General features: G+C 36.7%; 1 protein-coding gene across 2 annotated transcripts in view; it reads right to left on the bottom strand.

The window, feature by feature from the left end:
• Nucleotides 1-20,824, bottom strand: part of ANKRD12 (ankyrin repeat domain 12) — a 141,154-nt gene that overhangs the window by 78,318 nt on the left and 42,012 nt on the right. For both annotated transcript variants that reach the window (XM_011936602.1, XM_011936601.1), the window contains exons 2-3: nucleotides 19,826-19,963; nucleotides 6,771-6,918 (exon numbers count right to left, since the gene is read on the bottom strand). In XM_011936602.1, coding sequence (XP_011791992.1) covers nucleotides 6,771-6,918; nucleotides 19,826-19,912 — 235 coding nt within the window. In that variant the 5' untranslated portion in view covers nucleotides 19,913-19,963. The remainder of the gene's footprint in view (nucleotides 1-6,770; nucleotides 6,919-19,825; nucleotides 19,964-20,824) is intronic.

Here is a 20,824-nt window from a genome sequence, read left to right as displayed (position 1 = left end):
TCAGGAGTTTGAGACCAGCTTGGCCAACATGGTGAAACCCCAGCTCTTCTAAAAATACAAAAATTAGCCGGGTGTGGTGGCGCATGCCTGTAATCCCAGCTACTCAGGAGGCTGAGACAGGAGACCTGCTTGAACCTGGGAGGCAGAGGTTGCAGTGAGCCGAGACTGTGCCACTGCACTCCAGCCTGGGTGAAAGAGTGACACTCTGTATTACCAAAAAAAAAAAAAAAAAAAGCCAAAAAAATTAGTAAACTATTTGCCTACTAATAATGCTAAGAGGAAACAATTACTTAAAGAAAAAAGTGAAAGACATTCAATCTTTCTGATTATTTAAACATGCAAACTAAAATGACAAAGGACTACTGGTTTATCTCTATAGAACATCAGGTTTATCAACCTAAGGAAAACATGCCCCCAATGCTATTTGAGGTTAAAGAACATTCATATACTGCTGGAGGCTTTCTAACTAGGTATAATTATTTTGGAGAAACATGCAGAATCATAGAAATGTTTAACCCTTACAACACCGTAACCTTACTCCTGGGAATGAATAAAGAAACAACTCAGTGTATGACAAACATCACAATCTGCAAAGATGCTCTTGATGGCATTATTCATAACAAAAGAATTATAAATTTAGTTTGAGGGCCAAGAAGAGACTCTCTCATATAGCCTCAAGACAGCTGTTTAACACTTCCACATTAAGAGAGTTTGGCTTTCCCTTGGACACCATAAGACTAGGAAAGAAATTAAGTATGATTTTGTGACTGATAATGCAGGAACAAAGTTCACTTAGGTGGTGGAAACTGTATTAATTATTAAAGATAACAAAAGTTATCAGTTATTGATTACACTATATATGGTGGCAGATATTATATGATACCTATACAATATTAATTCTCTTTTTCTTACCAGGAATACCCCAGTTTTGATCAGAGAAACAATATGCCCGGCTGAAAGTACGATTTTTCAGACTCCCCTGCAACTAGAATAGCCTAACCAATCAGATGCAGAAACAAAAAGGCCAAATCTCACTGGGAAAAAAACACTTTTGTCCTTGGTCTTTTCCCTCCTACTTTCTACCCAGGGAGAAGCAATACTCTTGTGATTATAAGGCAAAATGATTAAGGACAAAGCCCATGTATGAGCTAAGAGTGGCACAGCATTAAGATGAAAAGAGATCAGAGCCTGATGGCATTATTGAACTGCTATGCCAACCCTGTACTGCCTATGCTTAGCCTTCTTACTGCATTAAACTGTAAAATTCCTATGTAATTAAACCAGTGTTAGTTTTTGGTTATGTTTAATTTAGTTTTACAAGCTAAATTTACATGCTATGTCACTTGAAGGTCACAATTCTCTGAAACTGATACTATTATATGTACTTTTACAGATAAGGAAGCTGGGACTTACAAAGAAGTCAAATTACTGGGCCAACGCTTGTAGGGGACTGAGGGTCAACACTAGTCAGATTCCAAAATCTTCAATAATAAACACTGCCATGATTTACCTCTGCTACAACTAAAAAATTTATCCTGTCAATTCTAGAGTAGCAGAGAATGAAAGGAGAAGGTAAAAATTAGTGATAAAGCAACCTGATGTAGGTGTAAGAAATGTCTTTTAGATAAGCAGTTGCTTTTTACTTCCATAGGTTCAATAGGTCATCGTATATACTGGCTTAATGTTCCACAGGACAAAATTCACCGGAATTCTTTGACACAGTAAGACAATGTTAGTGATTTGATGAAATAAATTAATTCAGAATGAACATAGTACTGTGATAGAGCTACAAGGACCCACTGGCCTGATTTCAAATTATGTTGTAATTCATTCCCTAATTTCTTCTGTCTAGCCAAGCACTTACTTTTCTAGAAAGTGTTTTCTTTTTTAAAAAAATTAGTAAGTATTAAATAATTGAGAATTTAGAAAGTTTAAGACACACTATGATACCTCGCAAAATGAAGGCTAGGAATCTCTCATTCAGTAGACAGCATTACTGCTAATTTGGGGTGCCAGTGGGCTTTCCTTGGACAATGTTATGAATACCTCTTTTAAAAAGTAGTGACTTTATAAAAGTAACATATATCCATTATTTCAAGAATTCAAGCCATACAAAAAGGACCAAGAAGAAAGTAACAGATACCCCACATCCAAGAAATAAAGTGTTAACCTCTGGCAAGCATCATTCCCAGCATCCATCTAAATATATATTAACGACAAAGGAACTAGCAGAGACAGTAATACATTTATGTAAGAACAAGAAAATAACACACATATGCTGTTTTGAAATAAAAGGCTTAAAGACTAATTTTATTTTAATTCAACATTAAAAAAAAAACTAAAGGCACTGTTTCTTCCTTATAAAAGATACTACTATAAATATAAACAAAAATATAAAGGAATTTTAAATACAGGAACACTAAAAAGTTTATATAATCATTTTAAGAAACTATATACTTGTTTACATAATATCAGTTAATCCCTTGCTTACAAGAGATAAGATGATATGCTTTCTTTTTATTCCCTACCCCTTGTTCTATTATTTCCTTAAGTCAAGGTTTATAACATTTATATTTTGTTCTGTACCCCAAACACATTCAACAGGTATAGTTCCTACAGTGAAAAAAGTCTTATATTTAGACAGTCTTAATCTTTCCATGTGTTAATATACATGTGTGCACATATATACACACAATAAATGTAAATACACAAATTACAATTTTAATGCAAATAGCACATACTGTTTCATAATCTTTTACTTCCAATATCATGATCATCTTCCCATATTATGTATTCTTCTACAGCTGGAGTACAGTGGCATGATCACAGCTCACTGTAGCCTCAACCTACCAGGCCAAGCAATATTCATGCATCAACATCTCAAGTAGCTGGGATTACAGGCGCACACCACCAAGCCTGGCTCATTTTTTAATTTTCTTGTAGATACAGGGTCTCACTCTGTTGGCCAGTCTGGTCTCAAACTCCTGGCCTCAAGTAATCCTCCTGCCTTGGCCTCCCAAAGTGCTGGGATTTCAGGTGTGAGTCACCATGCTCAGCCTTACAACATTATTTTTAAGGGTGAAAACTCTATTTCTTCATTGAATTTATCATAATTTAATAAATCCTGTATTAGTCAACACAATTCTCCTGATATTTTTGCTATTATAAAGAAAGCTGAGGCCGGGCGCGGTGGCTCAAGCCTGTAATCCTAGCACTTTGGGAGGCCGAGACGGCGGATCACGAGGTCAGGAGATCAAGACCATCCTGGCTAACACGGTGAAACCCCGTCTCTACTGAAAAAATACAAAAAATTAGCCAGGTGTGGTGGTGGGTGCCTGTAGTCCCAACTACTCGGGAGGCTGAGGCAGGAGAATGGCGTAAACCCCGGAGACTGAGCTTGCAGTGAGCTGAGATCGCACCACTGCACTCCAGCCTGGGCGACTGAGCGAGACTCCGTCTCAAAAAAAAAAAAAAAAAAAAAAGGCTGAGATAAACATCCTTAAAAACAAATGCTTTCATCAATAATTATTTATTAGAGGCCAGGCATGGTGGCTCACTCCTGTAATTCCAGCACTTCGGGAGGCTGACGCTGGCAGATCACTCGAGGTCGGGAGTTAAGAGCCTGGCCAATATGGCGAAACCCCGTTCCTACTAAAAATATGAAAATTAGCTAGGCAGGCACCTGTAATCCCAGCTACATGGGAGGCTGAGGCAGGAGAATCACTTGAACCCAGGAAGCAGAGGTTGCAGTGAGCTGAGATGACACCAGCACACTCCAGCCTGGGCGACAGAGTGACTCTGTCTCAAAATAATAATAGTCATTATTATAATAAATGCCCAAAGAAAAAATTAGTCAAATGTTAAGAAACAATTTTTTATATACATTGTCCTATTTACCTTAAAAAAAGTATTTCTATAATTTACACCCACTAAAGCAAATTCCTATGTCCAACCCGTAACTACTGGGTGATTCAGACCAAAAACAATTTTGTCATTCATCATAAATTGTATTTCTTTGACTACTACTGATGTATTTTTTCATGTATTTCTTTGCCAACTATAATTGTTGTTCTGAACTGCTTGTATTTTTTGGTCAATTTTCCCATTTTTGAGTTTCCTTTTCACACTTAAGAGATCTTTAAATACCACATATATTAAGGGTTTTGATAAATGCTGCATGTTTCTCCCTTCTGTATCTTTATCTTCACAGTTTCAGCTAATAGTTTAAAATATAGCATACTACACAAAAAAGATCAATGTCAAATAGGAAGTGTGATGCTGTATTTTTCATATGGGAAATATCACTTAATGGTACTGAATTCTACTTTTTTTTTTTTTTTTTACTTACATAAAAGACACTTGAATGTAAATAACACATTTTGTACTGGTACTAGGGAAATCCTCCTTAACGTTTTCATTGTGTGTGATATGTTAAACCAAAGACGTCATCTATTACTTCCTAAAATTTATAAATAAAGCCTACCAAAAAAATAAATACAATTGACCTTGAGCCACCTGATTTGAAGTGCACAGATCCACTTACACAGGAATTTTCTTCTGCCTCTCTGCATCCCTGAGACAGCAAGATCAACCCCTCCTCTTCCTCAGTCTACTCAGTGCGAAGACAAGAAGGATGAAGATCTTTATAATGATACACTTCCATTTAATGAACAGTAAATATATTTTCTATTCTTTATGGTTTTCTTAAGTAACATTTTTTTCTCTAGCTTAAAGAGTACAGTATATAATAATATAACATGTCATCTAAGATTTAGTAAAGAAAAAAATAACTTAATACACAAAAGATGTGTTAATTGACTGTTTATGTTACTGGTAAGGCTTTGGTCAACAGCAGGCTATTAGTAGTTAAGTACTTGGGGAGTCAAAAGATACACAGATTTGACTGTGTAAGGGGGGGGAAGGATGGGGTTAGCGCCCCTAGTCCCCACATGGTTCAAAGGTCAATTGTGTTTTAAATCCATCAAAATTTTGTTTGGTGACAACATGTAACTTTTCAAATGGAAGAATAAGTGTTATAAAACAGTCTTACAGAGAGTTACGATATCCCAACTAAAGTCCAATAGTAGAAAAAAATGTAAGGGGGAAAGTGTATATAACCCAATTTTAAACATATGAATTAGGTTACATTTATTCAATACCTAAATTTTTATCTTCCTAAGTAACATTTTCTCCTTTATTTTATTCTAAATAAAATAAAAATCCATCTGATCTAATGACAAAGGCTCTCATGAAAAGATTATCTTGAAACTTTATTCCTTAAAAATATTAATATTCTTCAAATTTATCAAAATCTGTTTTTCGAACAACTATCAGAAATACACTCTCATTGGAAAACAAAACCCGAGTAATGTGAGTAATTTAAAAATGACTAGCAAAGAAACCTTTAATATGCGAGAAGAGTTCAATCTTACATGGCTGTCCAAAGGCACATAAGCACCTTCTTCTCAGCTAAGTGACCTAGTAATAGCTTGAGAATATCCCTTAGAATGCTTCAGGGGGGGAAAAAAATAGGTTCTGAATCTCTCAAAGAAACCAGTGTAGCTTAAAATGAAAAAGCACATGATTTCATAATCACTGCAAGAAAGAGCAATCTTCAAAGTTTAAAAATGTCACGAGTGTTTAAGAACAATTTTTAATTCACACAACAGCAGTGGCAAAATACACAAAAGGAGACCTGGCTACCAAAAGCGTATACTACACGATTTTCTAAAGCTATGTTGGCATACAATGTTTCAAAAATCTTATGAGTATTTTCAGTTTCTGGAGTCAAGATCATTTCTAAACTGACCATTAAAATGACTAGAAAGATATAGGCAGAATATAATCTATGTACATAAACTCAGAATGGAATACTTTCTCTGAGGTCAAAACATTTTTAAGAACAGTTCATTATTAATATTTCATGCAGGGAGGGATTGCATTGGGAGTTATACCTGATATAAATGATGAATTGATGGGTGCTGACGAGTTGATGGCTGCAGCACACCAACATGGCACAAGTATACATATGTAACAAACCTGCACCTTATGCACATGTACACTAGAACTTAAAGTATAATTAAAAAAAAAAAAGAAAAAAAATATTTCATGCAATGACTAAAACTACAGTAAATACATACATTCAAGTTTATATTAGTTTCAAAAATCGGTTAGTTTAGGGCTAAAACACAAGCTAGTAATTTATTAGATAGCAATAGTAAGAATCTCATCTGCTATGAATAACTGGGATTGGCTGATTTCAAGTATCAATTTCTGGTATGTAGGAGTTTTGGGAAACAAAAATTCTATGAAAAGCACTGAGGCAGTTTAGCCTCAATTTGTGTGTGTGTGTGTGTGTGTGATGCATGTTTCTAATTCATTTCTGAATCTAAAGTGCCTAAACTTCTTTGGGGTGTGACCTTATGTTCACAAAAGCTCAACAACTTTTTCCCAAATCTGCATATTCTACTGCTTCCTTATCACTGACTAAATTTTAATCATTTGAGTGCTCCCCCCAAAATTAATTTCTTGATAAAGAAATTCACAATAAACATTCAAAGAGTAAGGAATAAAGAAAATTGTTTTCATCTCTGGTTAGAAACCACACTTGGCATGACAGATGAATTTCTGCCCCAAAATGATAAATCTGAAACAGTGAAATACAAATATTTCTCAATAAACTGGGATGTCCAGAGGAGTGGTGCACAAGAAACAAAAATCAGAATTAAAGAATGAACACGATTTTACCAGAGAACAGCAAATTATTCTACCTGTGTCTGAATCTCGTTCTTCATTTCTTGATGGGCTAATGGTAAAAGGAAGTTTACGTTTCATGGATGATTTCTCTTTCATCTCCTTGCTCACATCACTTCGTTCAATTTTTGGAGTTTTGCTGTAGGATGCAATCTTGTCTTTACTCTATTAAAAAGTCAAATAAAGTTATATCAACATTAGCTAAGCAATACAGTATAGAAACCCCTCCTTACTAGGGAAAAACATACACAGAAAGAGAGACAGTGTTACTATCACTGTATTCAATATACTCTAGACTCAGCTTCAACAAGTACATTTTTTCCTAACCTGTTTCGTATTTCCCTATTCTTATTTAATAACATAATTTTACATTTATTTTTAAGTATTTTACGTTCAGGGGTACCTGTGCAGGTCTGTTATATGAGTAAACTGCATGTCACTGGGGTTTGGGGTAAAGATTATTTCATTACCCAGGTAATAAGCATAGTACCTGATAGGCAGTTTTTTGATCCTCTCTCTCCTCCCACCCTCAAGTAAGCCCCAGTGTCTGCTGTTCACTTCACGCCCATGTATACACAATGTTTAGCTCCCACTTATGAGATCACGTGGTATTTGGTTTTCTATTCCTGCATTAGTTCGCTTAGGATTATGGCCTCCAGCTCCATCCATGTTGCTGTGCAAAAAACCACGATCTCATTCTTTCTAACGGCTGCACAGTGTTCCATGGTGTGCATACACCACATTTTCTTTATCCAGTCTACTGCTGATGCACATTTAGGTTAATTCCATGCATTCGCAACTGTGAGTAGTCCTGCAATGAACATACGCATGTATGTGTCTTTGTAATAGGACAATTTATATTCTTTTGGGTAAACAAAAATGGGATTGCTGGGTTGAATGGTACTTCTAACAACAATTTTAAAACAACAGTAAAACAAAGTATCTTGAATAGAACCACTATATCTAGATATAGTGCCAATGAATATGTAAATTTTAAAAAGCAATTCTCAATTGAGTCAAACTGATAGTATTTTATTTAAAAAATAAAGTTGGCTGGGCACAGTGGCTCATGCCTGTAATCCTAGCATTTTGAGAGGCCAAGGCAGGGGGATCACCTGAGGTCAGGAGTTCGAGACCAGCCTGGTCAACATGGTGAAAAGCTGTCTCTACTAAAAATACAAAAAAGTAGCCAGGTGTGGTGGCAGGTGCCTGTAATCCCAACTACTCAGGAGACTGAGGCAGGAGAATCGTTTCAATCTGGGAGGTAGGGGCTTCAGTGACCTGAGATCATACCACTGCACTCCAGCCTGGGCAACAAGAGCAAAACTCTGTCTCAATCAATCAATCAATAATCTGCATCAGCAGCTCTCAAAAGGCTTCTTAACTAGCAGTATCAGCATCACCTAGAAACTTACTAGAAACGCAAATCTCAGACATCATCTCAGACCTACTGAATCAGAATCTCTGGGGCTAGGGCCTAATGATCTGTTTTAATAGTCCTGCCACATGATTTTGATGCATAGTAAATTTTGAGAACCACTATTATTTATCAATAAAGAAGAAAATACGTAAGGGTCACAAGAACCAAAGAATAATCTATCCAGGTCAGTACGTTACAACCCTACTTCTTAAATCAGAAAACCAGAAATGGATTTATAATTCAATTTAGAAAAAGAATCACATACCAAATAAAAATACTGTGTACTTGCCCAGTCAGGTGAAGTGACCTATAGGTAATATGAAGTTCACTCCTATAATCAAACATCCAAATTGATACCGCACATCTAAAATCGGAGCATGACAACTCCTTTGTGAGAAATGTGCTTCATACTGATAACTAAGCCATATTGCCTTAGCAGGAGATCTTAAAAGAACATTCCCAAGCTATGATAATAAGTGATATTTACCATGATTGTAGAAATTCTCAAAAGCAAATGAAAAGTAGATTCAAACTATAAAAGATACCAGTTTTCAATCCAAGATGAAAAATAAAGGAGAGATGAGGAGGAAAAAGGGGCATGACAAATTAATGTCATTTTTTTTTAAGTAGCAATAAAACCAAAAGATGACTCTAAAAGAGCAAATGAATAAACAAACCTTTGGTGAAATCTAATAATGAAAATCAGAGAAAAGATTAAAAAAAAAAAAACACTGAGACTGAGCCTGAATACAACTATAGAGGGAATATTAAAAAGTTATGAAAGAATGCTGCTGGCTGGGCATGGTGGTTCATGCCTGTAACCCCAGCACTTTGGGAGGCCGAGGTGGGCGGACCACTTGAACCCAGGAGTTTGAGACTGGCCTGGGCCACATAGGGAGACCTTGACCTTGTCTCCATAAAAAAATTTAAAAGTTAGTCAGGCATGGTGGCATGCGCCTGTGTTCCCAGCTACTTGGGAGGCTGAGGCAGGAGGACTGCTTGAGCTGGGAGGATTGAGGCTGTAGTGAGCCATGTCCTCACCACTGTGCTTCAGACTGGACAACAGAGTGAGATCCTGTATCAAAAAAAAATGCACTATTTAGTTTTATACTATTAAAAAACTTACAGACTGTAAAAATCGGCAATTTCCTTGGAATATATGGATTACTAAAAATGAGCGCATGACAGGATGATAGGAAGGGAAAACCAGAAGAGACCAATTACCATAGAAAACAGTAAATCAGGCTGGGTGCAGTGGCTCACATCTGTAATCCCAATGGCTGAGGCAGATGGATCACTTGAGGACAGGAGTTTGAAACCAGCCTGTGCAACGCAGTGAGATCTCATCGCCATAAAAATTTTTAAAAAACCAGCTGGGCACAGTGGCACACAACTGTAGCAGGAGGCTGAGACAGAAGGCTGCAGTGACCTATAATCATGCCACTGCAATCCACGCTGGGTGACAGAGCAAGACCCTGTCTCTAAAAAAAAAAAAGAGGAAAAAAACCCATAAATCCATAGTGAAACGTACGTTTAAAAAGGCACCTACTCCGGAAGATTTTACAATAGAGTTTTAACCAAATAAACAAAAATTCAAGAAACAAGTATTTTCCATTTCTTACAAATACCAGAGCACAGAAATATTAGAAGTCACCCAATTCATGTTAAAAGTCTAAAATAAAACTGATACCAAAAACAGTACAAGATATAAAATTACAGACAAAAATCAACTTATGAACATAAATGCAAAAGTCCTTAACAGACTATCAAGCCAAATTCAGTGTCTTAGAATATATTATAATCAAGCAGGGCTCATCTAGAGAATGCAAGGATAGTTCAAAGATAGAAAACCTCTTAATTCACTGTATCAAAACATTAAAGAAAACCGGATGATGGCAAGAACAAAGTGACAATAATAATATCAATAAATTCTACATTCATTCTTGATCAATTTCCAAGCTTTCAAGCAAAATCCTTGAGCTATTTTTTCACTTCTGCCAAAGAAATGGAGCTTCAAAGACAAGGTGTTTTGCTCATAAGGTTGTTCAAAACGTAGGTTTTATTATATGGTGAGACCAACAAATCAGGATATTACTGCTATGGAAAAGATTGTTACTCACAGTTCCAAGGGGTGGGGGGCATGCCATGCCACATCATGCCACTCCAGACCACACAGGGAAGCATCAGGGTGGTTGGTCAAGAGGTGAAAGAAGAAAGGTGAAATGTGAGCAAGAGCCTTTATTGTAGTTTCCACAGGAAAGAAAGTGTGAAGCAGGGTAAGCAGGCTTGGGATTGGCTACCTTGAATAATTTCAGTGGGCTCTGGGGTATAGGAGCTGTTTCTCTAATTGATACCTGGTTCTGGGGTGATTAGGACAGATGGCTAGTGGCCCAGAATGTGAGAGCCCAACAAAGTTGGGAATTTGGATGTGGGGTCTAGATAGGTCAGTCTGCGAATGAAAGATGTGCTCACAGTGAGTTTATTATCTCTAGGAACTCGCTAGGCCTGGGAGGTACAGTCTCTCTCCATGGTCAGCAAGGCCTGAGAAGTCAAAGCATCAGAAATACAGAAAATAAAAAGACACAGCTAATACACAGGTTAACCAACAAAACTCCAGTAACTTGCCTTAGAAAATGAATCACTATTGGCTGGGCGCGGTGGCTCAAGCCTGTAATCCCAGCACTTTGGGAGGCCGAGACGGGTGGATCACGAGGTCAGGAGATTGAGACCATCCTGGCTAACACCGTGAAACCCCGTCTCTACCAAAAAATAAAAAAAACTAGCCGGGCGAGGTGGCGGGCGCCTGTAGTCCCAGCTACTCGGGAGGCTGAGGCAGGAGAATGGCGTAAACCCGGGAGGCGGAGCTTGCAGTGAGCTGAGATCCGGCCACTGCACTCCAGCCTGGGCGACAGAGCAAGACTCCGTCTCAGGGAAAAAAAAAAAAAAAAAAAAAAAGAAAATGAATCATTGTTATCAATAAAAGATTTAAGAATCACTTAAAAATCCCTTCCCCCTTGCAGCTATATAGGATACAGGTCTGTGCTACAAAATGAGTTTAAAAAAAAAAACCTATGTGATGTCATATTGGAAGAAAACAGCATAGGAATATATGGAATACGTTCTCCCGTGCAATACGGTGGTAAGTGTAACTATTCATAACTGCTAACTACTTGTTATGTCCTCTATAAAACTGTCCTTCAAGGCATATTTGAACAAAGGGTTTCTGTGAGATTCTTAACACTTTAACTTTCAAAAGAAATATTTTTGATAGTCGTGAAATTTCTGTATTACCGAACAGTAGAAATACTCTATCAAATTCAAGAGACTCTCATTAGCACATACTAGGCCCATAACTCTGTTAGGTTTATTATCTTAAAATATTTCTGGAGTCTTTTCATTTAACATTATTTTCCCAATAACTGGCAACAGCCATCACACATAATAATGAAAGCACCAATGGTAAGAATTATCTTCTATTAATTCTATTAAACGATGTATTGATAGCCTTTGTCATCTCAGTAACATAGAAAAAATGGTAAAAAATGTATCCAGAAAACAAGAATATATATACACACGTGCACATATATAAACATAAAACTCGGGAACAATATCAAGGCATACCTTGGAGATATGGCAGATTCAGTTCCAGACCACCATGATAAAGCAATTATAATGATAAAACAAGTCACACAAATTTTTTGGTTTCCCAGTACAAAAATTATGTTTACACTATGATGTAGTCTAGTAAGTGTGCAATACTATTATGCCTAAAATATATATATGCCTATTTTAATTTTAAAGTACTAAATATACTGAAATATGCTAAGGACAGCATAGGCCATCAGCAAGTTGTAATCTTTTTGCTGGTGGAGGGTCTTGCCTCAGGTTGATGGCTGTTCGTTGATCAGGACAGTGGTTTTTAATGGTTGGGGTGGCTATTACAATTTCTTAAGACAACAGTGAAGTCTGCCGCATGAATTGACTTTCTCTCACAAGAGATCTCATGCAATGCTGTTGACAGCTTTTACCCACGGAACTTCTTTCCAAATTGGAGTCAATCTTCTTTAACTCTGCTGCCAGTTTATCAACTAAGCTTATGCAATATACTAAATCCTTTGCTGTCATTTCAACAATGTTTATAGCATCTTCACCAAGGGTAGATTCCATCTCAAGAAATACTTTATTTCCTCATCCACAAGAAAGATGAGCTATTTCTTCTCTTCCGCCAATGAAATGGAGCTTCAAAGACAAGTGTTTTGCTTATAAGGTTGTTTTAAAACTAGGTTTCAAGTTTGATCATGAGATTTCAGCAATTCAGTCACATCTTCAGGCTCCACTTGACTCTCATTCTCTTGCTTTTTCCAATTCCATCCACAGTTAGTTCCTCCACTAAAGTCTTGAACCCCTCAGTCATCCATGAGTGTTAGAATCAACTTTTCCAAACTCTGGTTAATATTGGTATTTTGACTTCGTCTCATGAATCACAAATGTTTTTAATGGTATCTAAAATGGTGAATCCTTTAGAGATGGTTTTCAATTTACTTTGCACAAATCCATCAGAGGAATCACTCTCTATGGCAGGTACAGCCTTACAAAGCATATTTCTTCAATAAGGCTTGTTTGAAAAGTTAAAATTATTCCTTGACCTATGGGCTGCAGAATGGATTGCATGCCAGCAGCCATGAAAACATTATTCTCCTTGTGTCTGTCAGAGCTCTTGGGTGACAGCTCATTGACATGTTGTCAATGAGCAGCAATATTTCAAAAATAATCCCTTTTTCTTAGTAGGTATCAACAGTAGGCTTAAGCTATTCAGAAAACCACGCTGTGAACAGATGTGCTGTCATCAGGCAGTGTTTTTCCACTTATAAGGTACAGGCAAAGTAGATTTCACCTAATTCTTATGGGTCTTGGCGTTTTTGCAATGGAAAATGAGCACTGGCTTTAACGTAACAGTTGTCAGCTGCATTTGTACCTAACAAGACAGTCAGCCTGTCCTCTGAAGCTTTGAAGCCAAGGATTGACTTCTCCTCTCTAGCTTTCAAAGTCCTAGATGGTATCTTTTTCCAATAGAAGGCTATTTCATTCATACTGAAATCTGTAGTGTAGCCATCTTCATCAAAGATCACAGCTAGATCTTCTGGATAACTTGCTGTAGCTTCCACATTAGCACTTGGTGCTTCACCTCGTACTTCTATGTTATGGAGATAGTTTCCTTCCTTAAATCTCATGAACCAACTTACGCTAGCTTCAGACTTTTCTTCTGCAGCTTCCAAACCCCTCTCAGGCTTCACAGAATTGAAGAGAGGGCCTTGCTCTGGATTGAACTTTGGTTTAAGGGAATATTGTAGCTGGTTTGATCTTCTATCTAGACCACTCCAAACTTCATCTGTATCAGCAATAAGACCGTTTTGCTTTCTTATGGTGTGTTCACTTTAACAGCAGTTTTAATGTTCTTCAAGAACTTTTCCTTTGCAAAAGCTGTCTCAGCTTTTGACATACCTTCCTAAGCTTTATCATTCAGAGCTTTCAGCTTAAAATGAGAGACATTCCACTCTGCTTTTTCACTTGACTACTTAGAGACCATTGAAACACAATTTCAAAATTGCTGTTTCAGGGAATAGGAAGGCCCAAGCAGGGGCGGAGTTGGGAGAACAGCCAGTAAGTGTAGTAGAACACATACAACATTAAGCTTGCCATCTTTTCTGCATATAGCTTGTGGTGTCCACAAAACTATTACAACAGTAACAAAGATCACTAATAATCTTGATAATGAAAAAGGTGGAAATATGAGAATTATCAAGATGTGACACAGACACAAGTGAGTACGTGCTGTTGGAAAAATGTTGCCAATGAACTTGCTCAAAACAGGGTTGCCACTAACCTTTAATTTGTAAAAAGCACAATTATCTGCAAAGCACAATAAAGTGAAGTGCAATAAAATGAGGTATGCCTGTAAACCAAAATGTTAACAGCTATCTGTCAGTGATGCCATTACAGTTGTGCTGGGACATAATTCTCCATGTCTCTCTTGCATTTTTGCACATCTTGCAAGCAGACACACTAATTTCCTTCGTCCTGGACTATCTTTTCATGGGCATTTGTATGATAAATAGCCTAGAAAGACAGACATAGTGTCTCCCTCTAAAGCAAAGGACATACCTGTTTGCTGTCCAGTGTAATTATGTCTCCTTCTAGGGAAAAGTTCAGGCAGACTTACTGCCCATCACAAAAGATTTGGGGTTTCTACCCTGTAATACAACCCACTGCATATGCAGTTGTCATCTGCCCATCACTGCATCTCCCTTGTGAGAAGTGAAGCTCAGGGAACAGGCACACACACTGATACTCCGGCTACTGGTATTGCTGAGTAGCAAATATTCCCTCATCACTGACCTAGCAACTGTGTCTTCTGCTAGCATCCATGAAGCTAATTAGCTTACAAGCTGGGTAAAATCTCAGAACTTTCACAGTTGTTGACAAGGTAATTGGTAATTTCTATTTTCATTATTCTTATACGTATTTTCTAATTTTTCACAATGAACATGTACTGTAATACCCGGATAATAAAAAAAATTATCAACAGTCACTTGGAAAGGAAATAATGAATGTCTGAACTACACTGATTACGAAAAGATATGAAACAACTATTCAGATGGTTAAAACGATTAACATCCCCTCACATTTTATGAATTTAACCAGGTTTTAGATTATCTTAACAGATTTTATAAAAGATCTGCTTTGCAAATTATAAATACTGATTTATAGCTAGAAGAGTAGTAGAGAAATTTCTAAACTAAACTAGAATCAATGGGAGGAAAAGACCACAGATGAGCAGTGAAAGGTGTGACTATTCTTGCCAAAATCCTAACTATTTTAATATTTAATGAGAGGACTTTACATAAAAATTAAACTGCTATAAAATACGATTATTTAAGTTACGCTCTACTTAAATGAATTTAAGGAGTGAAATTTTGGTTTAGGTTATTTTATTAATTTAGGACCTCATAACAGCAAGTCTGTCATATTGAACTGTAAATGGGGTGTCTACTTACCTAAGAGAACTGTTCAAAAAAATTAGAAACGAATAGAGAGACAGGCTCCTGCTCTGCTGCCCAGGCTGGAATGCAGTGGCACAAGCATAGCTCATTATAGCTTAAAGCAATCCTTCTACTTCAGTCTCCCCAGTAGCTAGGAATACAGTTGTATATCACCACATCCAGCTAATTTTTTTTTTTTTTGGTACAGATGGGGGTCTTGCCCAGGCTGGTCTTGAACTCCTGGCCTCAGGCAATTCTCCTGCCTTGGTCTCCCCAAAGCACACACTACAGGCACGAGCCACCATGCCCAGCCTCATTTCTAAAAATGTTATGGGGGAAAAACAACTTAGCAGAACCCAGAAGCTGGCTTCAATGCCACTCACTATGAAAAGACAAAGAAATACGCAGTGAAAATATACACATGAATAATGGTCATGCCTTCTACCCCTGACCCCAACTTACTCACTTTGTCTTAAAAAGGAGCAGCAACATGGTCTATACCTAGCATCTTTGGAATAAAAACTACAGCTCTTCCTCTCAAGGTAAAATAAGGGGTTAAATATTCACTGAAAAACTGAGGAAAATACTTCTAACAGCAGCTTTTGACATCAAATTGCACTGAAATCCCAAAGCATGGCAATTTAAGTACAACGCATGTTGCCTTAGAAGAGCTTCTGATCCTTACCCAAACTAGTGATCTTGAAAAACATACAGTTAAACAGAGACTGAGAATAAATACACCCCTTTATGTAAGCCAAACATTTGTTAACTAGAGGAATGTAATAGTTTGTATTCATTCTTGCCATTTATTTTATAAATCCAATGATTAACAAGTATTGTTAACTTACCTAATGAATGTTTTAAATAGAAATATGTTAGTGAAGTATTTGATTTTTGCTATTGTTGCTACACTTTTAAGAAATCACACTTTTTTTCACACCACTGCACTCCAGCCTGGGCGATGGAGCGAGACTCCGTCTCAAAAAAAAAAAAAGAAAAGGAACCACACTTTTAGGAGGGCAATATTCAGGCACTACTTATTTAGTGACAACTTTCAAAAGATACATGAAAAGTACATAGAAACAATTAAAGCTTCACTGAGTTTAGCCTTATAAATTCAAATCCAAAAAGTGGCATCAAGTAGCCCCGATGAATTCCACAAATGTAACCTTCACTATACCTAAACATGCAGAAGTAAAAGTTCTAATGCTTTCTTCAAGTCTAACATTGTATTCTGTCCCCACCTCTCCACGCCAACTACTTTCATCAAGATCATTTAAAATGCTTCAATGGCCTCATCTTTCCTATTAAACTCTGTTGCATTTGGCAATGCAGACTCTCCTCCCTTAGCCATTCTCTGTGGAAACTCCCTTGGTTCTCTCTCTGTCCTCCTCTTTCTTTGTCTCTTTACTCCTCCTAAAATATCTGAATTCCTCAGAGTATCCTCCTGCATTCTTGTGCCACTTTATACACTCTTTGTACACGCTTTTCCATACTTACTTTCTACAAATCCTCGTAGATTTATTTCCAACCCAGACTTGTTTTGCGTTCTTACACTCACATGTAACTGCCTACTAACCATTTCTACTTGGATGTTTCCAGGGCCAACTCAGTCCAGCAAGTACAAAGCAAATTTACTCAAACAACCTGTTCCTTCTCTTGAATTTCCTTTCAGGAAATGGCCTGATCATTAACCTAGTAATGGAAACAAACATCAGAGTGGACCCAATTTTTTCTCCATACACAAGTTTAATTCATTCAACAGCTTTTTGATTGGCCAACTTCTCTTCATCCTGAAAGCCACTGTCCACACTGCCTCCTACTTATATTTAATTAAACAGCACTCTGACTGGTCTTTCTATGACCCTTCCCTCCCAAGTCACTGACAACAGAATAAGTTCCAAGATCCTTCACAAGGTACACAAGGCTATAATGAACTGCATTTTGTCTAGTGCTAGACTCACCTCCCATCCTCCATCCTTCATAGGCTACATCCCAACAAGTTTTTCATTTGCTGTTTCTTTCACTTATACTACCCTTTACTTTCACTTTCCTTCTGGTCAAATATGTATTCAACCTTGAGAACCCAGATTAAGTACCTATTCTACTGTTAGGCTATCCCTGAACCTGTTAAGTAGCATTCTCTCCTTTTTTCCTCCCCTCACTATACACTCAGTAGTTTCATTAATGAGCTTATTACACCGGTATAGCAGCTCTCAAATTATGGTCCCTGAGACCAACTGAGGAGATCTGCAAGGTCAGTATCTTCATAATAACATTAAGATGTTATTTTTATCTTTCTCATTATCTCGAGAGTATATATTGGGGTGAAACTTCTAAAATTGATTGTGGTTGTGACTGTACAACTCTGTAAATATAAAAACAATTGAATTGTATACCTTAACTGTATGATATGTGAATTATATCTCAATGAAGCTATTTATTAAAAATGGCAAAATCAGCCAGGGCATAGTGGCTCACATTTGTAATCCCAGCACTTTGGGAGGCTGAGACAGGTGTATCACTTGAGGCCAGGAATTTGAGACTAGACTGGGTGACATGATGAAACCCTATCTCTGGGCATGGTGGTGTGCACCTGTGGTCTCGACTACTCAGGAGGCTGAGGTGGAAGGATTGCTTGAGCCTGGGAGGTCAAGGCTGCAGTGAGCTGAGATCACATCACTGCACTCCAGCCTGGGCAACAGAGCAAAACTCTGCCTCAAAAAGGAAAAAAAAAAAAAAAAAAGGCAATATCAAGATATTCCTACCTAGATCAAAAAAAGACTGACAGAATTCATGGCTGAAGACTTGCCTTATAGTAAGTACTAAGGAAAATTCTTATACCAGATAGTAAGTTACATCTATAGGAAGAAATTAAGAATACCAAAATCAGTAAATTTATGGGGAAACCCGAAACTTCATAAACACAGATTTCTCTTATTTCTTTAAAAGATACATTTTGTATCAAACAATTATAACATTCTTTTCCTGGGTTAATAACATATCCAGATGTAATCGATGTTATACAAATAACACAAAGGAAGAAAATGGAGCTATATTGAAACAAGTTGCTATATTTTACTGGAATTGCGTCAAGATCAACCTGTAAGTAGACTGTGATCAATTAGGATGTGTATTACAATCTCTAGGATCAACATCTAAAATAACAGATCAAAAAAGTTTTAAAAAATCAGAGAAATTAAAATAGTACACTGAAAAATATTTAAAACCAAAAATGGCAACATAAAAGAGGTAAAAAAAAAAAACACATGAAATACATAATAAAGAGCAAAATTGCACATATAAATTATCATCAGATATAAGTCATATCAATAATTACATTAAATGTAAGTGGACTAAAAACTGTAATCAAGAAGAGTTTGCCAGTGCAATCGGGGGGAAAAAAGTGGGGGAATAAAGGTAATCAAGCAAAACAAGAAATATCCGGACTGGAAAAGAAGTAAAATTATCTTTATTCACAGATAATATGATGCCATATGTAGAAAGTCCTAAGGAATTACAAATTGTTAGAACTAATAATTGAGTAAGATCACAGGATACAAAGATAACTACATCAAAAATCAATTATATTTCTGTACTAGCAATAAAGAATCCAAAATAAAATTATCCATAATAGCACCGAGAGAATAAAATACTCACAAGTAATTTAACAATAGAATGCAACACTTTTACACTGAAAACTACAAAGCACTACTGAGACAAAATGAAGATCTAAGTAAATGAAAAGATATTCCATGTTCAGGGATTGGAAGACAATATTAAGATGGCAATACAACTCAAAGTGATCTACAGATGCAATGAAAAAATTCAATAAAATTCCTTCAAAATCCCAGCAGGTATTTCTAGAAACTGACAAGCTGATCCTAAAATTTATATGAAATCATGAAGGACTCAAAACAATTTTCAAAAGAATAGTTTGAAAACTTATACTTGATTCTGAAAGCAGATTTGGGGTTGCCTGGAGGGTTTGGGGTTGCAGTGGAGACTGACTACAAATGGGCAACACAGATCTTTCCAGAATGATGGCAAAGTTCTAGAACCTTATTGTGATGATGGTTACACAATTCCATTAGCTAAAAATGTCTGGGAACACCTCAGACATCTTTCCATAAGAAAATGGCTTTTAAAAAGACCTAAAAAAGTAAACAAAAAAAATTCAAAGACAATGTATAAAACCAGAGATAAGGAGAGACTAGGAATAGTGAGACCAGATAGGAGACAAATTTGCAGGAGTCCAAATGAAGGTTCTGAGGGTCTAAATTACGTAATAATGAAAAAGGATAGATATAAAAAGACAGAATTACAGGTCATTGACAATGATTAATAATAAAAACTTTTCCCTCTCTCAATCACTATTTCTCAATTGCACAATCTTAGTAATTGTGTTTTACTTAGTAGCTGTGTGTTCACCTTAGGGAATGATAAACAATCACTTCCCCAGGAATCCAATTTATTTCTAAAGGGCATAAATGGTTTGGGTTTACCCAGCATCCATACTGGTTTTTATCTTATGAGAAATTACTAAAAATACTTAATTGGGAGTCTTTTTCCCAGTTCAAAAAGTCAACAAATCTTTAGTATAATCATATACCTTTCTTCCATATGGTTTCTCTACCATATTGCTGTCACTGTCAGAATTTTCACTCTGAACTGGTTTTGTGAACCCAGATTTGGGCATTTTATAGCTGTTCAGCTAGCTTCTTCTTTTGTCAGTCTTCTCATCCTGGATCTGTAAAGAATGGATAGGTAAGGGTTATTTGAATACATATACAATAGAGCCTACTTGAAGTTTATGAACCACAGTTCAATTTGTTTTCTCTCTGTCTCTGTAAGATACCTTATTTTCTCAGAGAGGCTATCCTAAGCTAAAATAAGTTTTCACCTTATTTTAGCTTCTGGTTCTCTTAGTCAAGTCCACTCAGCTTGTCACCAAAAAGAAAGGAGAATTACTTTTACAAATTTCTTCCCATATTCTCTAGACAAGTAACATCTCCAGCTTTGGGTATCCAGAAGCAGTGAAAGTGGAAGCAGTGACAAAACATTTCTCTTTTCAGTAGGAATCCATAATGGGAGCTCCTAATCGATGCCCTTGTAGTTTTGTGTTGGTTTGGAAGTCATTTCTGAAGACCCAATGTATGCTATTAGACAGTTTTCCACTCTAATTTACAGCAGTAAAATATATCTTCTTCTAAAACAAAATAACCCAATATTCTCTTGGTGGTTTTTTTCAAATGGCATTACTACTTGGGATCACTCAAGGGACACTAAAAATATATTGTTCAATATCACTGCTATTTCTAAATAATTTTGTTTATAATGAAGGCAAAACATTCTAGTTGCTATTCTGAGGTACCAAAATATACATACATCAAAAACTCTAGTGTAAACTAAACATCATTTGGGTGAAGAAGATGTACCGATGCCTTTTTTTTTTTAAGTATAAGCACCTTAAGAACTGAGTTTGGGCTGGGCACAGAGGCTCACACCTGTAATCCCACCACTTTGGTAGGCAGAGGCAGACAGACTGCTTGAGCTCAGGAGTGTGAGAGCAGTCTAGGCAACATGGTGAAACCCCGTCTCTAGAAAAAAT

This window comes from Colobus angolensis, unplaced genomic scaffold (genome assembly GCF_000951035.1).
Source record: "Colobus angolensis palliatus isolate OR3802 unplaced genomic scaffold, Cang.pa_1.0 Scaffold155, whole genome shotgun sequence".
NCBI lineage: Eukaryota > Metazoa > Chordata > Mammalia > Primates > Cercopithecidae > Colobus > Colobus angolensis.
The sequence above is the reverse complement of the archived record's forward strand: the minus strand, read 5'-3'. Positions and strand labels throughout refer to the sequence as shown.